General features: G+C 35.4%; 1 protein-coding gene across 9 annotated transcripts in view; it reads left to right on the forward strand.

The window, feature by feature from the left end:
- LOC114209055 (phospholipid scramblase 1) overlaps positions 1 to 11,671 on the forward strand; it is a 29,445-nt gene extending 17,774 nt beyond the window's left edge. For all 9 annotated transcript variants that reach the window (XM_028103092.2, XM_028103093.2, XM_028103094.2 and 6 more), the window contains 3 exons: positions 242 to 403; positions 8,163 to 8,324; positions 10,647 to 11,671. In XM_028103092.2, the coding sequence (XP_027958893.1) occupies positions 242 to 403; positions 8,163 to 8,324; positions 10,647 to 10,679 (357 nt within the window). In that variant the 3' untranslated portion in view covers positions 10,680 to 11,671. The remainder of the gene's footprint in view (positions 1 to 241; positions 404 to 8,162; positions 8,325 to 10,646) is intronic.
- The last annotated feature ends 7,002 nt before the right edge of the window (positions 11,672 to 18,673 follow it).

Genomic DNA, 18,673 nt, shown 5'->3' on the forward strand with positions numbered 1-18,673 from the left:
GCCCAGGTTTGTACCTCATCTTTTCTTCTTTGTAGTTGGGAATCTGATACAAGTTAATTCACTTCTCTGCTCCTCAGTTACTTTCTCTATAAATAGGGATAATAGTACCAGCCTTTTAGAGATGTGTTATGAATTAAGTGGTGCTTAAAACAGTGTCTGACACTTCAAAAGTATTCAATAAATGAGTTATTACTAAACATTATACTTATTATGACTTATATATATTCTCTCGCTTTTATAGATAGCAATCTATGCTCCTCCTGGTGTACCTATAGGTTATGTTACACAGATCTGGCATCCGTGCCTGCCAAGGTTTACAATTCAAAATGAGAGGAGAGAGGATGTACTAAAAATTATTGCTCCATGTCTTCTATGCAGCTGTTGTGCAGATGTTGATTTTGAGGTAAGAGATGTGATGATGTTTACACGTCTTACTTTCCTTGTAAGGGGTAATGTAATTTGGGAGGATGTTACAAATAAAATAAATTTGTGTGTCCTGATATTTCAAGAGGAAGACAGTGTGCTTATATATTTAACTTTGGGCAGAGAGGTGATTAATGCTCTGATGAAGCATCAGTGTTGATTATACTAAATGGAAAAAAAGAGAAGCAGAGACTTGTAGTCAAATAAATAGATAGAAGCAAAACATCCAACATTTGAACATGGTGGTGTCTATATGGATGCTCCATATATTATCCATTTTAAATAAAATGTGAACCTCGTCATCTAGGTCTGATTGCCAAGGCATATGAATCCTTCCCTAGTCTGAAATACAGGTTGCCAGTGCTCTGGATTCTCTTCAGAAGTTCTGACATCTTCCAGTTCCTACAAAAAGCTCACTTATGCAAAGAGAGTTTTAAGAAAGAGAGTGTAAGATATACTTCCCAATTATGCCTCTTTTTATCCTTGTGTTAAATTTGGTCACTGTAAACCACAATTTATCTGTGTATTTACTACATGGAGGAATTTCATTACAGCAGTTTTTCCATAGATGGCCTAGCCTCGTAGCCCAAATTACTTAGTTGCAAATGTATAAAAATAGGGAGGTTTTTTAACTTAATCTTGATTTCATGATTCTCTTGGAAAATCATAAAATATATTAAGCTGGACCAACATTTCCACAAAAAGGGACAAAAATCTAAAACTGAGCAGGGCTGCCCCCTTATGATAAGATGTATGAAATCTGACACTGTCCCCTGACTTCCTACAGTTTTCCACTGTCCAGCTCCATTCTTGGTATTATCTGCCTGGCTTCTCTTAATCATATGATTTCCAATTCCTCTGTTAGACCCTGATTATATAAAAATTAATCCTTCCCCTCAGTGACTTCAGAGTTGAATGAGAGAGGCAATTCTAAGAAAACACGTGATAGAGACTTTATAAAGACTCTTTCAAAGTCATATACATAGTGTAAGGGGGGAATTGAGGGGATGTATACTATGCATGTGTAAAAACTTTATAGTTTTGTTTTTGTTTTTTTTTTATTTGACAGAGAGCACAAGTGGGCAGAGTGGCAGGCAGAGGGAGAGGGAGAAACAGGCTCTCTGCTGAGCAGGGAGCCCGATGTGGGGCTCGATCCCAGGACCCCGGGATCATGACCTGAGCCAAAGGCAGACGCTTAACTGACTGAGCCACCCAGGCGCCCCAAGACTTTATAGTTTTTGTATAATAAAAGTTCTCTATGTAGGAGTTACCATTCCTATGAAAGAGCCAGAGGACTGAGAGGTAATTGTTCTTTCAGCGAATATTAATAGAATTTTTGCTGACATATACTTTATTTGTAGAAAGTAAGTGAAAATACTGGTGGAACAAGCAGAATTGGATTGTGAAACTTTAATATTTAATGCTAAGGAATTTAGAAATCTCCCAGCAACCCTTCTCAGTGGATGCCTTAAAGCATCCATTATATGTAATGAATGAACTACTCTCCTGTGCATCTAGAATGGTGCTAACTAGGTAACATCTTTGAGGGAGCTGAGAAAGTAGTCCCTTGAATCATTTTCTGTAGGCTAGGTAATGAAAAGTTTGGAAGCAGGAATTATCAGTACGAGGAACCACTATGGAACATGGACTCCGTCATAGTGTTGATGGTATGGAAACAGAGTAGAAAAGAGACAATGGCCTGAACAAAACGAGCAGGAACCATCCTAAAGGGAGAAATAATTCGGAGACATTTCATAAGTATACCAAGTGGGACTGATTCATGGCTTTGATGCCAGCTGAGCATGAAAGAAAATTTGGAGATGATTCTGATTCATATTGTCCTAATATCTGATGTTTAAGAAGCTCAATGAGGGGCACCTGGATGGCGCTGTCAGTTAAGCATCCAACTCTTGATTTCGGCTCAGGTCATGATCTCAGGGTCGTGAGACTGAGCCCTGCAATGGGCTCCACACTGGGCATGGAGCCTGCTTAAGATTCTCTCTCCCCCTCTCCCTCTCCCTGTCCCCACCCCCAGCCCTGCTCTCTCAATCCCTTTCTTTCTCTCTCTCAAAAAAAAAAAAAAAGAAAGGGGTGCCTGGGTGGCTCAGTCATTAAGCGTCTGCCTTCAGCTCAGGTCATGATCCCAGGGTCCTGGGATCGAGTCCCACATCGGGCTCCCTGCTCAGCGAGAAGCCTGCTTCTCCCTCTCCCACTCCCCCTGCTTGTGTTCCTGCTCTCGCTGTCTCTCTCTGTCAAATAAATAAATAAAATCTTAAAAAAAAAAAAAAAAAAGGAGAAGAAGAAGCTGAATGGATAATGATGCCATTAGCCAGGTTAACAAACTTGGAGAAGAAACAGTTGATTTGTGAGAACCTCATAATTTGTATTTGAGTTATGTTGGATTTTTGGTATGTAGAGAAAAAGTTTGGGATGTGTTCAGCATATAGATGGTAGTTGAAGCCATGAGATTGTCCCAAGGGTGAGTAGAAGAAAGACAAGTAGACTTTTTATCCCATGGAGGCAATAAGGGAATCTGTCTACTTCCAGGACTTTTAGTAGGGGGAAAAAAAAAACCCATGAAACTGCTAATACATTATAGTCCCCTCTATGAGTCTGAAGTCTGAATTCATACCACTGTTATGGATGAGGAACGTCGTAACATAGAAACTGATCCTGACTGGTGATGACAGATGATGGAATTAAATGCAAAAGCACACTAGAAGGAGATCACCAAAGACTGATTACCAAAACACTCTGTTCCTATAGAAAAAGCTGATATTCACAAGAACAGATCAAAAATTACATAATGTTCTAAGAATTAGTTCACCACCAACAAACTGCATATAATACAAAAGTCTGCAATCAATCATATAAGAAATATCTAAATAAACATTAAAGAGGCTAAAGAAGAAACAAAAAAAGGTCATAAAGGGAAAATGAGACTATTTGAAAAAGGACACGAGGATCTGAAAACAAACCAAATAGAAATTCCAGAAATAAGGAACACTCATTGATGAAACCTCATTGGAAGGGTTGAGCTGAAACCCCAATTTGGGTTGAGCTGAAAATTAGATACAGGTGAAGAGGGAATTAATGAACTGGATGATCTATATGAGGAAAATAAATAGGAGGGTGGGAAAAGATAAATTTGAAGGGACCAAAAAAATTTAAAGAATTGTGAAAGCTAGAATAAACTACTCTTGCATGTGCCAAAAAGAAGTCACAGAAAAAGGGAATACAGAGAATGTACCAAGATAATATTCAAAGAGATAAATGGATAAAATCATGCAGACTTAATGCCCTGGTTTCTCAGATTCAAAAAGTACAAGGAGTTTTGAGTTAGAAGAAATGACACTCAGATACAACTTGAACTGCAAACTTCAAACTAAAAAGGGAAACCTAAAATCAGGAAGTGGGAGGGGGGGAAGGTTATCTCTAATATGTAATTCCTTGAACGTTAGGGATTATGAACATTTTACTCTAAGTTTACTGGCTAGTTGTGTTTTCTCTCTTTGAATTGTCTATTCATATCTGTTGCCTATATTTTTATTGGGTTGTTTACTTTTTTCTTGTCAATTTATAAATGTAATTTGTATGTTGAAGACATTGACCCTGCATCTGTCCTCTGACCTGCAAATAGTTTCCACAAATCTACCCTTTCTTTGTGGAATTTATATATATATATGTATTTATATTTTTATATTTATATACAAATATGTGTCATATATAGTCGCATATGTCTATTTTAATATCTTCTCATTCTCCTGTCTTGATTATGAAGTTATCCCCAACTTTATATTTTATTTATTTCTTTAATCTTTTTATATTTAAATCTTTAACTTACCAGGAATTTTATTTGTAGAAGACAGAATCAAACATTTTTTTCCTTCAGATGGCCAGACAGCTATGTCATGACAATTTATTATGTAGCCATTCCTTGCTGAATTGAAATACTGTACATTAAATTCCCATAAATAATGGAATCTATTTCTAGATTCCCCTCTGTTTCATTGATCTAATTATCTGTTCTTACAACAGTGCCTTATGATTCAATTATGGCAATTTAATGATGTATTCTATATCTAGTCATAGCCAAACAGCCACTTATATTCTTCTTTATCATATTTTTTGCTACTATCAGATTTTTCCTTTCCTGTGAATATTAAGGCAATTTTTCAAAAGTTAGAATCCTATTGGTGTTGTATTAAATCTGTATACTATTTTTCAAAAAGTAGCATTTTTATGATGATAAACCTGTCTCATCCCAGAAGTGTTATGTCTTTTTATTCATTCATATCTAATTTTATATTCTTCATAAGATCAAATGGTTTTCTTTATATAGAACCTCTATCTTTTTTTGTTAAAATTTTCCTAAGTAATTTATAGGCATTATCACTATTAAGAAGGAATATAGATGTATTAGATACTTATTCTTAATATTGAAAAAGGCTATTTTTTTACCTTTTATCCATTCTTCTGACTGGATTCTGGTATTTAACTTAAGAAACATTTTTGCTTATTTATACTTGTTTTTTCTAGTTAAAAATTACAGAGCAAAGTGAAATCATTTTAACTTCTCATGTTTATTTACCAATTAGCTCATTTTCTTTTCTAGTCTACTTGAGTGGCAAAACTGAACAGTAATGCCAATTGTGAGAATACCTGCCAAGTTGATGACTTCAATTGAAATGTTTCACAATTTAAAAAGACATTGGCTATTATTTTTCATATTGTTTTTCTAGTCCTATTTTACCTAGAGTAAGAATTAGCAAAAAGAAATTTTAAAGATGAGATAGAAAACATTTTAGACTTTATGGGTCATATGGTCATTGTGTGCAACTATTCAAGTCTGTCATTGTTGCATGAAAATATTTACAGACAATATATAAATACTGCATATAACTGTGTCCTAGTATGACTTTTTTACAAAAAAGGTGGGTAGGCTAGATTTGGCCCACTGATCATTGTTTGCTGACCCCTTACCTAGATTTTTATTAAGAATTGATACCGAAGTATCTAAAAGCAGGGTATCATAGTGGTCATGTTTATAGATTCTGGAACAGAGTGCCTGGGTTTGAAGTCCTCCCCATGACTCCTTATATGTGAACTTAGACAAATTATGTAACCTCTACTTGCCTCAGTTTTTCCATATGAAAACTGTGTTTAATAATAGTACATATTTTGTAAAGATACTGTGAGGGGGGAAAAATCACCTGATACTTATAAAGCATTTATATGTTATGCATATGCTAAATGTTACATAAATGCTTAATTAGCTAATAAATAAAATACTTTTTCAGCATCTGATATACCAATATGTTTTGAATTATATGATGTCCTAGCATTATACAATTTATTACACTATATTCTTTTACTACTTACCTAGGTTCTAGGTACTAATGTTCTATTTGAATTTTTTGCATTTATATTTATATTATAAATGAGCCTATAGATTTATTTTTAGAATACCACTATCATCAGTATAAATGTATAGGTATATAATAGTTTAATATTTCTAGAAGTTGCAATCATTTTATTGTATAAATTTTCCATTTTTAAATACCTAGAATTTAGCTAAAAATTATCTAATCCTATTTACTTTTCAGTTATAAATCATTATTCACATTTCTGAGCCTTTTCATAAAAAATTACATGTTCTACTTCTTACATAAATTTTGGTAAATTTTTAAATTTCTTACTGTAGGAATAAAAAGGAGAAAAGTCAATATTGGTTAAATCTAGTCGTAGGATTATGGTGGCTTATAAATTATCTTTTGTATATTTCATTTAAAAAACAATTCAGAAATTAAAAATGACTAAATTTAAAAATAAATATAATGTTTTATTACTAGCTTCAAATGCTGATGACAGCTATTAATGTATAAAACACAGGGGTGCCTGGGTGGTACAGTCAGTTAAGTATCAGACTCTTGGTTTCAGCTCAGGTCATGATCTCAGGGTCCTGGGATCCAGCCCTGTTTCAGGCTCCATGCTCAGTGTGGAGTCTGCTTAAGATTCTCTCTCCCTCTCCTTCTGCCCCTCCCACTTATGCTCTCTCTCTTTCAAATAAATCAATAAATCTTTAAAAGCAAACAAAAAACACAGGTATGCAAGAGGAATTTGTATTAGTTTGTTTAGCCACAATAATGTTGCATAACAAATAACCCCTAAAGCTCAGTGGCTTAAAACTACAGGTATTTATTCTCATGCTAATGGCTATGCAGGTCAATTGTGTCTCAGGGAATATACCCAGGCTGAAGCTAGATGGCTCTGATTTGGGCTGTAAGTTGGCCTCAAGTCTACTCCAGGTATATTCAATCTGGAACTGTAGCAAATGCAGCTACCTGGATTATGTATTTCTAGTGGCTGATCACTGGAGAGCAAGAGCCAGGCCAAACTACTTAACCATGTTTAAGGCCTCTGTTCATGTCACATCTACTAACATTCCATTAGTCATTAAGTCATATGGCCAACCCTAAATATCAGTGTACAGGGACATATACTGGGCCTTCAAATGGCGGGGGAGGGTAGTGCATGAATATTTGCTGAACAGTAATCTATGCTATCACAGTCAAGTTAGCAGTTTATTTCAAATTTGTAAAGAACCCATCCACCCATGCCAAAATAAAATGAGTCAGCTGTTTTTAGTTTCCCCGCATTTTTTTAAAGATTTTATTTATTTGTCAGAGAGAGAGAGCACAAGCAGGGGGAGCAACAGAGGGAGAGGGAGAAGTAGGCTTCCGCTGAGAATGGAGCCCAATGTGGGACTTGATCCCAGGGCCCTGGGATCATGACCTGAGCCAAAGGCAGACACTTAACCGACCGAGCCACCTAGGTACCCCTGGTTTCCCCACATTTATTTTGCTGTTCTCAGCCTGAGCTAGGGCTTCTGTGGGTGTTGCTGGCACTTGTGGTACCTTGTGCCCATTTGAAAAGGACACTTCTGTTCCTGGTTTGACATAACTCTGCATGCACATACCATGGTAAGTGTGGGCTACGTTCATCCCCCCACATACCTACTGGGTGAGGTGCATTTGTCCAGCCACAAAATGTTCAACTCTTTAAGATGGCCCTGGGCTTTCCTCAGGCAGAATTGTAAAATTAGAAAATTTTACTTTGGAGCTCTTTTTATCATCTGCCCTTCTTTTTGTTGTTCACTGTCCATCCACCTCACTGTTCAGTCTTACCCCAACTCTTGACCTGTGACATCCCATCAAGTTACTTATTGGTTATTTTCCTTTACTCAAAACTGCCAGTCTTCTTTTCCAGGCTCTTTGCATTTCATATTTTCCTACCGATGGTGGTAATGAACCCTCCCATCACATTTAAACACAGCTTATGTAAACTCTCTGTGCTTCTCTTACAGCATGGGGGATTAATTTAATACCTTCCTGATGGCTTCTGGAAATTTCACCAAAGAAACATTTTATATTTGTATTTTTTTCTGCTTATATTTTGTTTTAGATCAACTCATCTATTACTATCTTAATGTAGAATAGAAAATGTTAAATATTTAAGCAAAACTACTTTCATGTTCAGTTCTCTGCAGCAAAGAAACAGGTTTCTTTTTTCATGCATCTAAAAGTAGATACAAGAATCTATATACATTTAATGAGTGATATAATGTTCATAGTTAAGTATTGCACATAATTTTGATAGAGTATTTCACTTTATTTCAACTTTTAGTTTGTTACTAGTTTTCTAGAATTCATTAAGAATGGTTTTTTTTTTCATTTTAGATTAGATCTCTTGATGAAGAAAATGTGGTTGGAAAGATTTCCAAGCAGTGGACTGGTTTCATGAGAGAAGCATTTACAGATGCTGATAACTTTGGCATCCAGTTCCCTTTAGACCTTGATGTGAAAATGAAAGCTGTGATGCTCGGTGCATGTTTTCTCGTTGTGAGTCTATTCTTGCTAATCTTGGGTTTAGATGGTTTTTCTAGTATCATTCTGAAATGATTTAGTAAGTTGTACATTTTTAAATGACCTTGTTAAATTTATAGGTTTTATTCCAAGGGGGCCCATTTAATTCTAGCTCTGAAATTTCATTATCTCCTGGTATTCTGGGTTTGCAGGTGACTAGTTTCTCTGGAGAGTCTATGCAGTTTCATTTGGTAACAGAAAGACCTCATGTGTTAAGGAGGGGCCCTGGTCTTTGGGGTTTTTATTTAAAAATTGAAGTCAGTACTGTGAAAAAGAGTTTGAATTTGGGCTTACATGGAATAGGCTCAGTAAAACAAGATTTTGTCCTGATTCATTATTAAATTAAATCATCTAATACAGGAGTGCAAACTGTAATAAGAGTAAACATCCAATCAAGCCATTAAGTAGAACTGCCATTTGAAAGGAATTACGTGGGATAGAGCTGTGATTCTGAACTTATCTTCACATTTAATCAGCCAGGGAACTTTAAAAAAAAAACCAAGTATCAGGCTGTACGCCAATTTAACTAAATTAGAGGCTCAGAATTAGAAGTTTGTATAGCTCCCCAGGTGACTCCATATGCAGCCAAAATCAAGGACTCCTGGGACAGAGCAAGAGTTTCCAACCCTAGCTGCTCAGTATAAACACCTGGATAGCTATCAAACTCCCTTTGTCAAGACTGCAACCAGATAGTAAATCAAAATATCTGAAGTGGGACCAAGCCTGCAAGCTGTTTAGAGCATCAGGTGATTCCAGTATGCAAGGAAGGTTTGGAGCCACTAGATGAACATCTTAAACACTGACGTGAGGATGCAATGCCAAAAACACTAAAAAGTGAGAAAATATACAGAAAAAGGATCCAGTTACTTCAACAAATAAGTGTCAGTAAAATGAAAAGATAAAAATAATATAAAAAGAGAGAGAAACTTAAGAGACCTCAACTTAATGCTATTTGTAGACCGTATTTAGATACTGATTTGAACAAATGAATATAAAAAGACATTTAGAAGGAATTCAGAGAAATTTGAACATTGACTGGCTATTTGATGATATTAATAAATTATTATTTTTAAAAATTTGCTAATGACATCGGGCTTATATAAAAACAAGAGAGTCCAAATTTTTAGGGGCACACACTGAAGTGTTTCAGCATAAAATGGTAGGATATCACAGATTTGCTTTTAAATAATGAGGGTGAGGGCAAGGGGGATTTAGGAGATAGAGTAATTAATGAACCAAGATTGGTCATGTTAATAATTATTAAAACTTGGTGAGTGGCCATTAGGATTTTATTTTGCTATTCTATCTAATTTGGGATAGGCTCGATGTTTTCTGTATAAAGTTCTAAATATAACCACAGTTAGGTTTAAAAACGGTGTTTTCACTGTTTATTTCACGTGAAAAGTAAAATTAGACTTAACCTTAGGAAATGATTTGACCAGAGGTACACACACAATAACCAAAGATATGGTGTATAAAGGGAAGAGAGGACAGTCTGGGGTGTTTGGATAGATGAGAAATGGGGTTGGGAGTTGTGGTGGGGTTATTAGGAAATGACTATGGTGCACATTGGGCCTCTTCTAAAGGACTTTTAAAGATTGGACAACTTCTTGTAGATGTGGGGAAGACACTGAAAATTATTTAGTTAATTGGTTGGTTTTAAACTAGGTATAAATAAAAAGCTATAAATCCAAATCTCAGAAAGATAAATCCTGGTGACTATGTAAGAAATGGATTGATGAGAGGTAAAATTAACAATAGTGCAATTTCAAGTAAATGATGGTAAGGATTAAATTATTTCTGTGTAAACAGCTAAAGGAAAATGATAGATGTGAGAGAATATCCATAGGATTTGATGAAAGTCATAGGGAAGGGGGGTCTGGTTAGACACTGATGTAGTGAGACAAGTTGGGGAACACAGTGGACAAGTTTGCGAGAGAAATCATAAAACTGGGACCAAAAAATCTAAGATGCATGCTACCCCTAAGATGGCTGTCATTCTCCTGAGAAAATCTGAAAGTTGTACATTGAATTCCAGTCTTAAGAAAAGTTGTATTACTAGAGAAGAAGTACAAAAAGTTAAGGAAGAAAGATCAAAAATAGGAATATTCTGAGTGGCATGAGAAAAAGTGAAATTTAGAAGAATTACCAGAGAATAAATTAAATTCATGCAGGTAATCAGTAAGTGAATAGAATTACAGGATTTATATGTTATTATATTAGAAAGCTCTCAACTTTTCCCAGATGTTCCCTGCTTTGTTGCTGAAAACTCATTTCTGTATTTTTGTTTTTATCTAGGACTTCATGTTTTTTGAAAGCAGTGGAAACTGAGAATAAAAGGAGCGTGATGGTGGATTAATGAAAGTCTCCTCAGAAAGTTTGAAGTCTGTGTATTGATTGGGACTATGTAAAAGAAAAGCTCACTGTTTTTTTTTTCTTTACTGAAATGACTTATAGCATATGTGAATTATACTGTGATGCCTGAAGCTCCTGTCATATATGACTTTTCAAATTATGAGTTTATTTTCTATATCACTTATAAATGTTTTTATGCATTTTTTATTTCATACATTTTCTTTTTCTTTATGTATTTTGGAGAAAGGACATGGGAATTTTTACATTTAATCATGAAACTTCCCATGGTAAATTGTTTTGAACTGTAATCTCTTTTATTTTCAATTTTTAGAGAAAATTATTTAAAGCCTTATTGAAGTAATTTTAATATAAAAAGTTAGATTTTATTAAATATAGTTCCAATTTACTTCACATGTGTAACTACTATTGTTACTTTGCAAATGCCATATATTCACATGTTAAAAATCAATATAATTTCAGTTTCCTTTACAATTATGTCAAAATAATACTTAATATTCATATTACCAAGGAACATAAAATGTGTATTTTTTTGTTCAGCAAATTACAGTATATTTAATTTCTCTTATAAGCTAATCTGCTACTATAAAAAGATTTTCATATTGACAAGACAGTAAATTACTGATGTTTTAATGATTTCCAATGAAAAAGATATGTCCTAAAGAAGAACACATTTAAAGACTCACTATAAAACTAGAACATTGTTGTAATTTTTGAAGTAATTATTTACACATGGAATGAATGGTTAGCTCCTGTATTCATTTTATCATTCATAGAGCATAATAGTTATGAGGTCACTCAGGTATTAAATAGAACATATATATTCATCTGAGTAGAAACTTCAGTAATGGTCTGTTAGATTATTTACACCAACAATCAAATAACTGATTTAAAAATTATTGATACATTTCGTTGCATATTTGGTATTTAAATAAACTGTGATTAGTCAATTTCGATGGTATTCTAAACATTACACATTTACCACCTGTTCCCTTTCACATCTCCTTTAAAAGGAGCAAAAGCATATGATGATCTTTATTAAAATCCATACCGGTGCTGTAAAGTAATATTTCTACCTGTCAGAATATAAAGGAATTTATATACTGTATTTTGTAGGAAAGAGGATATGTCTAACTCACAATTTAACTAATGCAAAAAAAAAGTGTGTTTAGGAAATAAGGACTTTGGGGAGAAACTCTGGTTCATCTTTAGCAGAACTCCAGCAACACCACTTAGCCCCTAGTGTTGAGAACATTGGGATGGCAGGGGAGCTACAGGGAAAGCAACAAACTTTCATTAGCCCAGACAGCCGCCCCCCCCCCCCGCCATGCCAGATTCCAATAATGAGGTGTAACTGAAACACTCGTGTTGAGTTTACAGTTGGTACAGACAGCATGCCAGATAAAGTGAAGGTACTTTCATTGCTGTTTCTTAGAGGCTACATCTTACTTTCATTTTCCCTCTGCTCTCCTACTCCTCCTCCCCGTTCTTTGCATAAGATTCAGGAACTCTAGTTAAGCAAAGTAAAACTACAACTGATCTAAACAGTTCTTTCCTTCCTCAAGGATGTGCAAGGAAGTGTTGAGCAGAAACCCACACACTCTGCAGAACTCATTTAAGTTCAAATACTAGAAAAATATATTATCATGAAACATTAATAAAGAGAAAAATCATCACACATGAAAAGTTAGAAATTTAAATGAGAAAATTACCAGGAATTGCAACAAATGTCCTGACATTTGTACACAAGTTTATAATTTCAATGAGATTTGAAGGAATGCTGCATATTTATTTCTGGAAAAGGCAGTAGAGAAAAAGGAACATTCTGGTGAGACAAAATTTTAATGTTGAAAAATTTGATGGAGACACTGGAACAATAGATGGCATAAAGTAGAAGAATAACACATAAAGTAAAAGGGATTTTAGAAATTCTCCAGGAAGTCAGACAAACTCAAAGGGTAGAGGGAAAAGGTGATTCCTGAGGAACAGATATATCAATTTTAATTGATACACAACAGGAATTTCAAAAGCAGAAATCAGATGGGGCCAAGAGAATACTTTAAAAATATAAGAAAATATATTTGCAACCAAAATGGACTGTAGTCTCTGGGTGAATGGATTTACTACATAGCAGACAAAATTAATCAAAATAACCTATTTATGATTATTCATAAAACAATTATCACATGCCTGTCCTATGGCAAACATTCTTAAGCTGTAGTAGAAGGGTTTCTGTGGCCTAGCTTCTATGATGTTGCCAGTCTGGTTCATTTTTCCTTACTTCACCAATAGGGTTCAATCAATTCAGTATTCTTTAATCACAAGCATTTTTTAAAGGAAGAAGAATGTGGGACTAAAAAGTAAATTCTATAAAGGTACTTGGGGCCTTGTCCCCCCATTTTCCTTTGCCTGCTTTAAAGTGGAGACCATACCATTTCAGAGATTCTTTCCCTCAGAATGATGTGACCTGTAGAAATGTAGTGTCATGGACTCATTCAGAACAGGGGTCCTTTTTGCCTGTCTTCTACCCCGAAGAGAGCAAAGGAAAACATCACATCTCAGGCTGTCATTCTGTCCATCAAGTTCTGAATTTTGGCTTCCAAATACACTCTGCAGTTGAACTGGGCCCTTGAAGAAATGGTTGATCCCAGAGTTGTGTCAGGGAAAAGAACAACACAAACCTCAAACAACTTACGGAAAAGCAAGGAGGTACTTGATGGACCATGTCTAAAGGATGAAAGAACGATCATGAAAGGGCTCTCACCAGCAAAATTAAAGACAATTTGAGCATCAAAATATTAATAGCGAGGCATTATTACCTATTGAATCAAATAGGATACCACACATCCCTACAGATACACTTAGAAATAAATGTGCAAATTAAAATTTGATGAGAAGTAAGAGGCCTATAGTATCAAATCACTACCCCCACAAAGTCCTTTTAATTTGAAGGGGGGAAGAGTAATTTTACAGCAAAACCTAGCAGCTCCCACCATAATCAAGTGATTGAAGTGATCATCAGTAATGGGACAAAGTGCAATTGAGTAACACCTGATCAGAAGCAGTAAGAGGCAGCATCACAGGATCTATGTCATATGGGAGAGCTCACGGAATTTTTTTAATGCTCAGTGAGCTCACCTTTCATTGTGGTATGCCTGTTGTCCAGTACTTGTGTTTATCTGGTTATGAAATGGGCTTAGTTTGTAGTTTGTTGTTACGCTTATTCTCAGTGCACCTCAAGCTTCAAATTCTTCTAGTATTCAAGATGTGAATTAGTTTGCCAGAGGGTTTTACTAAATGTCTGCTCCTCAGAATCTGTCACTTGAGCATTACCAGCTGTAATTCACTGTTCTTTCCACTCAGTGCTTGTTAGCCTGGGAGTAGGGATGTTCTGTTTAAGGGTCAGTTTTAAGCAAACACTGTAAATCTTGTGAGGCCATACCCCAATTCAATGTAGTCTGAAGTCCGAGACTGTGGGGACTTGGCCAGTTTATCTCTTTAATCATGTCATCGGAAGGGAGCTCTCATCTGAAACCAATCATGCTGGCGACTGGATCTTGAACTTCCAACCTTGAGGACTGTGAGAAAACAAATTTCTGTGTTTAAGCCTTCTAGTCTGTGATATCTTCTTATGGTACCCTAAGCAGACTAATATACCAAATTAAAATCAAGACATTGAAAGAGTTTCATTCTTCCTGGAAGCACTAGGGTACAATCCTTTCCCTTGCCTTTTCCATCTTCATAGGCCACCTATATTCCTTGACTTATAGCTTCTTTCCATCTCTAAAACTAGCAAATGCTTCCTTTGTAGCATTTCTACCTCTGACTCCAATTCTGCATTCTCTCCCACATTTAAAGGACCCTGGGGATAACATTGGGCCATGATGGATAATCAGGAATAATGTCCCTATTTTAAGGTTACTTGATTAGCAACTTTAATTCTATATGCAACTTAATTCACCCTTGCTATGTAACATAACACAGGGTTTAGAATATGGATATTTTTGTGGGGCCATTATTCTTCCCATTGTGTGTATGGATATTTATTATACATGTGAATATATGTATATATTTATGTATACATATTTCCATATAAATATCCATAAATAACATATAGTATTACTTTTCATGGGCTTTAAAAAGATATAAATGGCATCGTCCTATATATACCTTCTGCAATTGAAATTTTTCATTCACTGTTTTTTCTTTTGTACCTTGCCCATGTTGATATTTGTATCTCTGGTTTGTACATTTTTATGGTCATATATAGTATTCTGTTTTATGACTATAATACCATGTATTTACCTGTTCTGTTCTGGATGGGCATTTTCGTTGTTGCTAACTATGATAGTTAATATTATGTTAATTTGGGTAGGCCTAGGTACCCAGATATTTGGTCAAACATTCTACATGATTCTGTGAAAGTATTTTTAAGACGAGATTACCATTTAAAGTAGGCTTTGATTAAAGCCAGTTACCCTCCATAACATTGGTGGGCCACATCTTATCAGTTGAAGACCTTTACTAAAAATGATTGACCTCCCTCAAAGAAAAGGGAATTCTGCCGAATACTCCTTTTGGACTCAGACTGCAGCATCATCTCTTCCCTGGGTCTCCAATTTGTTGACCTACGCTACAGATTTTGGACTTGCCAGGCTCTACAATCATGTGAGCCAATTTCCTTAAAATTTCTCTTCCCCTCCTCTCACCTTCCCCTTCTGCCATCCCTCTTCCTTATTCTATTTTTCTAGAGAATCCTAATACACTAACTTTTCTCTATTATCAATCTTACAGAATATTTCTATACATGTTTCCTTATATGCATATGGAAGAGGTTCTCTAGAGCTATTCCTATTATTGGAATTGCTAGTTCTAAAATTATGAGCATCTTCATTATCATGAGATATTGTTAACATTGCTCTCCAAATCAGTTATGCTGATTTATTGTTTCAACAGTAGCATATGAGCATTGCTATTGCTTTACATACCCCCCACATCTTGATATTTTCAGTTTTTGTCAACTGATATTTTTAAAAGAAATTTCATTGTTTTAATTTGCATTTCTGAGATTTCTAGTGAGTTTGAACATATTTTCATTTGTTTGTTGGATGTTCATATTTCCTCTAATACGAATTACCTTTTTACATACTTGGATCTTTTTTTTTCTGTTGGTTTGCTAATTTTTTTCCTATTGATTTGCAGTTCTTTTTCAGATTACCAATCTTTTATAAGTTATATACCTTGGGCGCCTGGGTGGCTCAGTTGGTTAAGCGACTGCCTTCGGCTCAGGTCATGATCCTGGAGTCCCAAGATCGAGTCCCACATCGGGCTCTCTGCTCAGCAGGGAGTCTGCTTCCCCCTGTGACCCTCTTCCCTCTCGTGCTCTCTATCTCTCATTCTCTCTCTCTCAAATAAATAAATAAATAAATTCTTTAAAAAATATATATAAGTTATATGCCTTGCAAATATTTTCTCCCAGATTGTGGCTTTTCTTTCACATTATTTGTGATGTCTTTTTTGTGCAGAAATTTATTTTTTTAAGGATTTTATTTATTTGTTTGAGAGAAAGAGAGAGAGCAGGGGAGGAGGGGCATGGGAGAGGGAGAAACAGACTCCCTGCTGAGCATAGAACCTGGAGCAGGGCTTGATCCCAGGACCCTGAGAACATGACTTGAGCTAAAGGCAGACACTTAACCAACTGAGGGCACCCAGGCACCCCTGTGCAGAAATTTAAATAGCCATATTTATCTACTGTTTTCATGGTTTGCATTTTTGAGGTGTTTGTTTTTATTTTGCAGGTTTGCATTTCATAGGGCATTAATCCACTTGGAACTGATTTTTTTTTTTTTGGTATAGTGTGAGAGATACCTAATTTTATTTTACATAAATAAGCACTCCAATATCAATAAATTGTTATCTTTTCCCTGGTTTCTGATACTTACCTTTACCAGAATCAACTTTCACAGATGTTTTTCTGTTTCCTGTCCTCCTCTCCTGATTCATATATGTGTGAAAAAATGCTCAATATTTTTATATCAGTAATTCCCTTCAAATTTCCTTGACAGTGTATTTTCTCTTGAAGATTATTTTGATTTGGTCCCTTTAAATATCTGCTTTTTAACCATGGACCATAGAGCAGACAATGGGGAAGAGCATGCCACAGCAGGATATTTAATGTCTTGTTAAAATGAATTAGTCTTTAGTAGTTTACCAGGTATCTATTAGTTATGTTCATTTTTTCTTGGTTTTACTTTGGAAGTAAGCAAGTTAAATCATGGTAAGAAAGAAATATGGTAGTCAAAATAAACTTTAGAAGTTTGTCAAATTTTGTCATTTAAGTAGGTTACCTACTCCAACATTATCAATTTTATGTAAAATATTTTAGGATACACAGTGCATATTTTTAAATCATTGGATATTGAGGGTTTTTATTAGAAAAAATAATGGAAAGTAGAAGTTTTGAGGCTGAAGTATATGTTGTGTGGACCTAATGTATGATGGCTTTTTATGACTTGTAGAATAGTTTTTACTTTATATTCACACATTATATAAGTGGAACCTAAATAAGTAATGTTTTATTTTTTTTAAATAAGTAATGTTTTAGAGATACTATTAATGCAAATGGTACTATATGGATTATACAATCTGCTATTGTATAAAAATAGGGACAGCTATCTATTTTACTTACTGTTAGATTAAATTAATTAAACTAAGTTAATATTAAGTTCATTATGCATGAGAATGGATAATCATTAGCCAGAGAGTGAGGCAGAACAAAGAGAGAAAGGAGGCAGTACCAAGAATGCTTGCAGGAGTGTTAGAATGTAGTGGGAATCTGGCCATGCTGGGGTAAGGTCTCAGTCATGCTGAATCTACATAAGCTTCACTCCCCTGACCGTGGCAATGGGGCACCCACCACATCATGTAACGGTGGCATTATAATAGGGGAAATCTACGTGCACTAAGTTCACAAGTATTTAGAGGTGTAGTCACATGTGGACTTACTGGTATCCTCCTAAGGGAAAGTCTTAGGAGAAAATTGTTTCAGAAATTAAGGGAGAGACAGAGAAAGTATTTGAAGTATGCAAAGTGCCCTGACTTGCAGGCTCACAGGTTTCTAAGCATCTCAAGCCTCTTGTTTCCCCTGCTGACTCAGATCAGAATCAGTGTAGTTAACAAATCATGTAGGGCATGACTGTTTGGGCCTGTTGCAATAAATGGGGACATGTTGTCTAGTCTGTTCTACCAAAGGGGGAAACCCAGGCCTGGGAGAAATAGGTGTATATTTCCTGATGACTGTGATAAGAGCAGTCACAGCAGGCTTTAATTAGATTGCTGCCCTTGTCCTTCTGTAATTACCAGAAGTTTCAGCCACCTGTGGGTTTGGTGGATGGAGAACAGGGAGTCTCAGTTAGTATAAATACTTAAAAAAAGAATGGGGGGAAGATCCAATGTACATCACGGTGACTCTAGTTAACTGAAATTTGCTGAGAGTAGAACTTAAATGTTATCACTCACTCACACACACACACACACGCACACGCACACGCACACAAAATGGTAACTGTGAGGTGATGGATATGTTAACTAACCATATTGTTGTAATCATTTATATATATATAAATATATATATATATAGTGATCACATTGCATAACTTTAACTTCACAATGTTGTCAATTATATCTCAGTAAAGCAGAAAAAAGAAACTAAAGAAGAAAACAAATATTAATTAATAAATATGCATCACCAAAACCTCAGGTCTTGATCTCAGGGTCGTGAGTTCAAGCCCCACATTGGGCTCCATGCTGGGCATGGGGCCTACTTAAAAAAAAAGTGAGAATATGGCAATTTCCAGTTAGATTAGTACCCCATGTCTGCTACTTGTTTGCTCTGTGACTTGTTTCCTTCTATCAGTTCTGTATTTTGGACAAATCATATAACGTTTCTATGT

This window comes from Eumetopias jubatus, unplaced genomic scaffold (assembly GCF_037043125.1).
Source record: "Eumetopias jubatus isolate StellerSeaLion01/CBP00866 unplaced genomic scaffold, mEumJub1_p1.0 scaffold_1, whole genome shotgun sequence".
NCBI classification, from domain to species: Eukaryota; Metazoa; Chordata; class Mammalia; order Carnivora; family Otariidae; genus Eumetopias; species Eumetopias jubatus.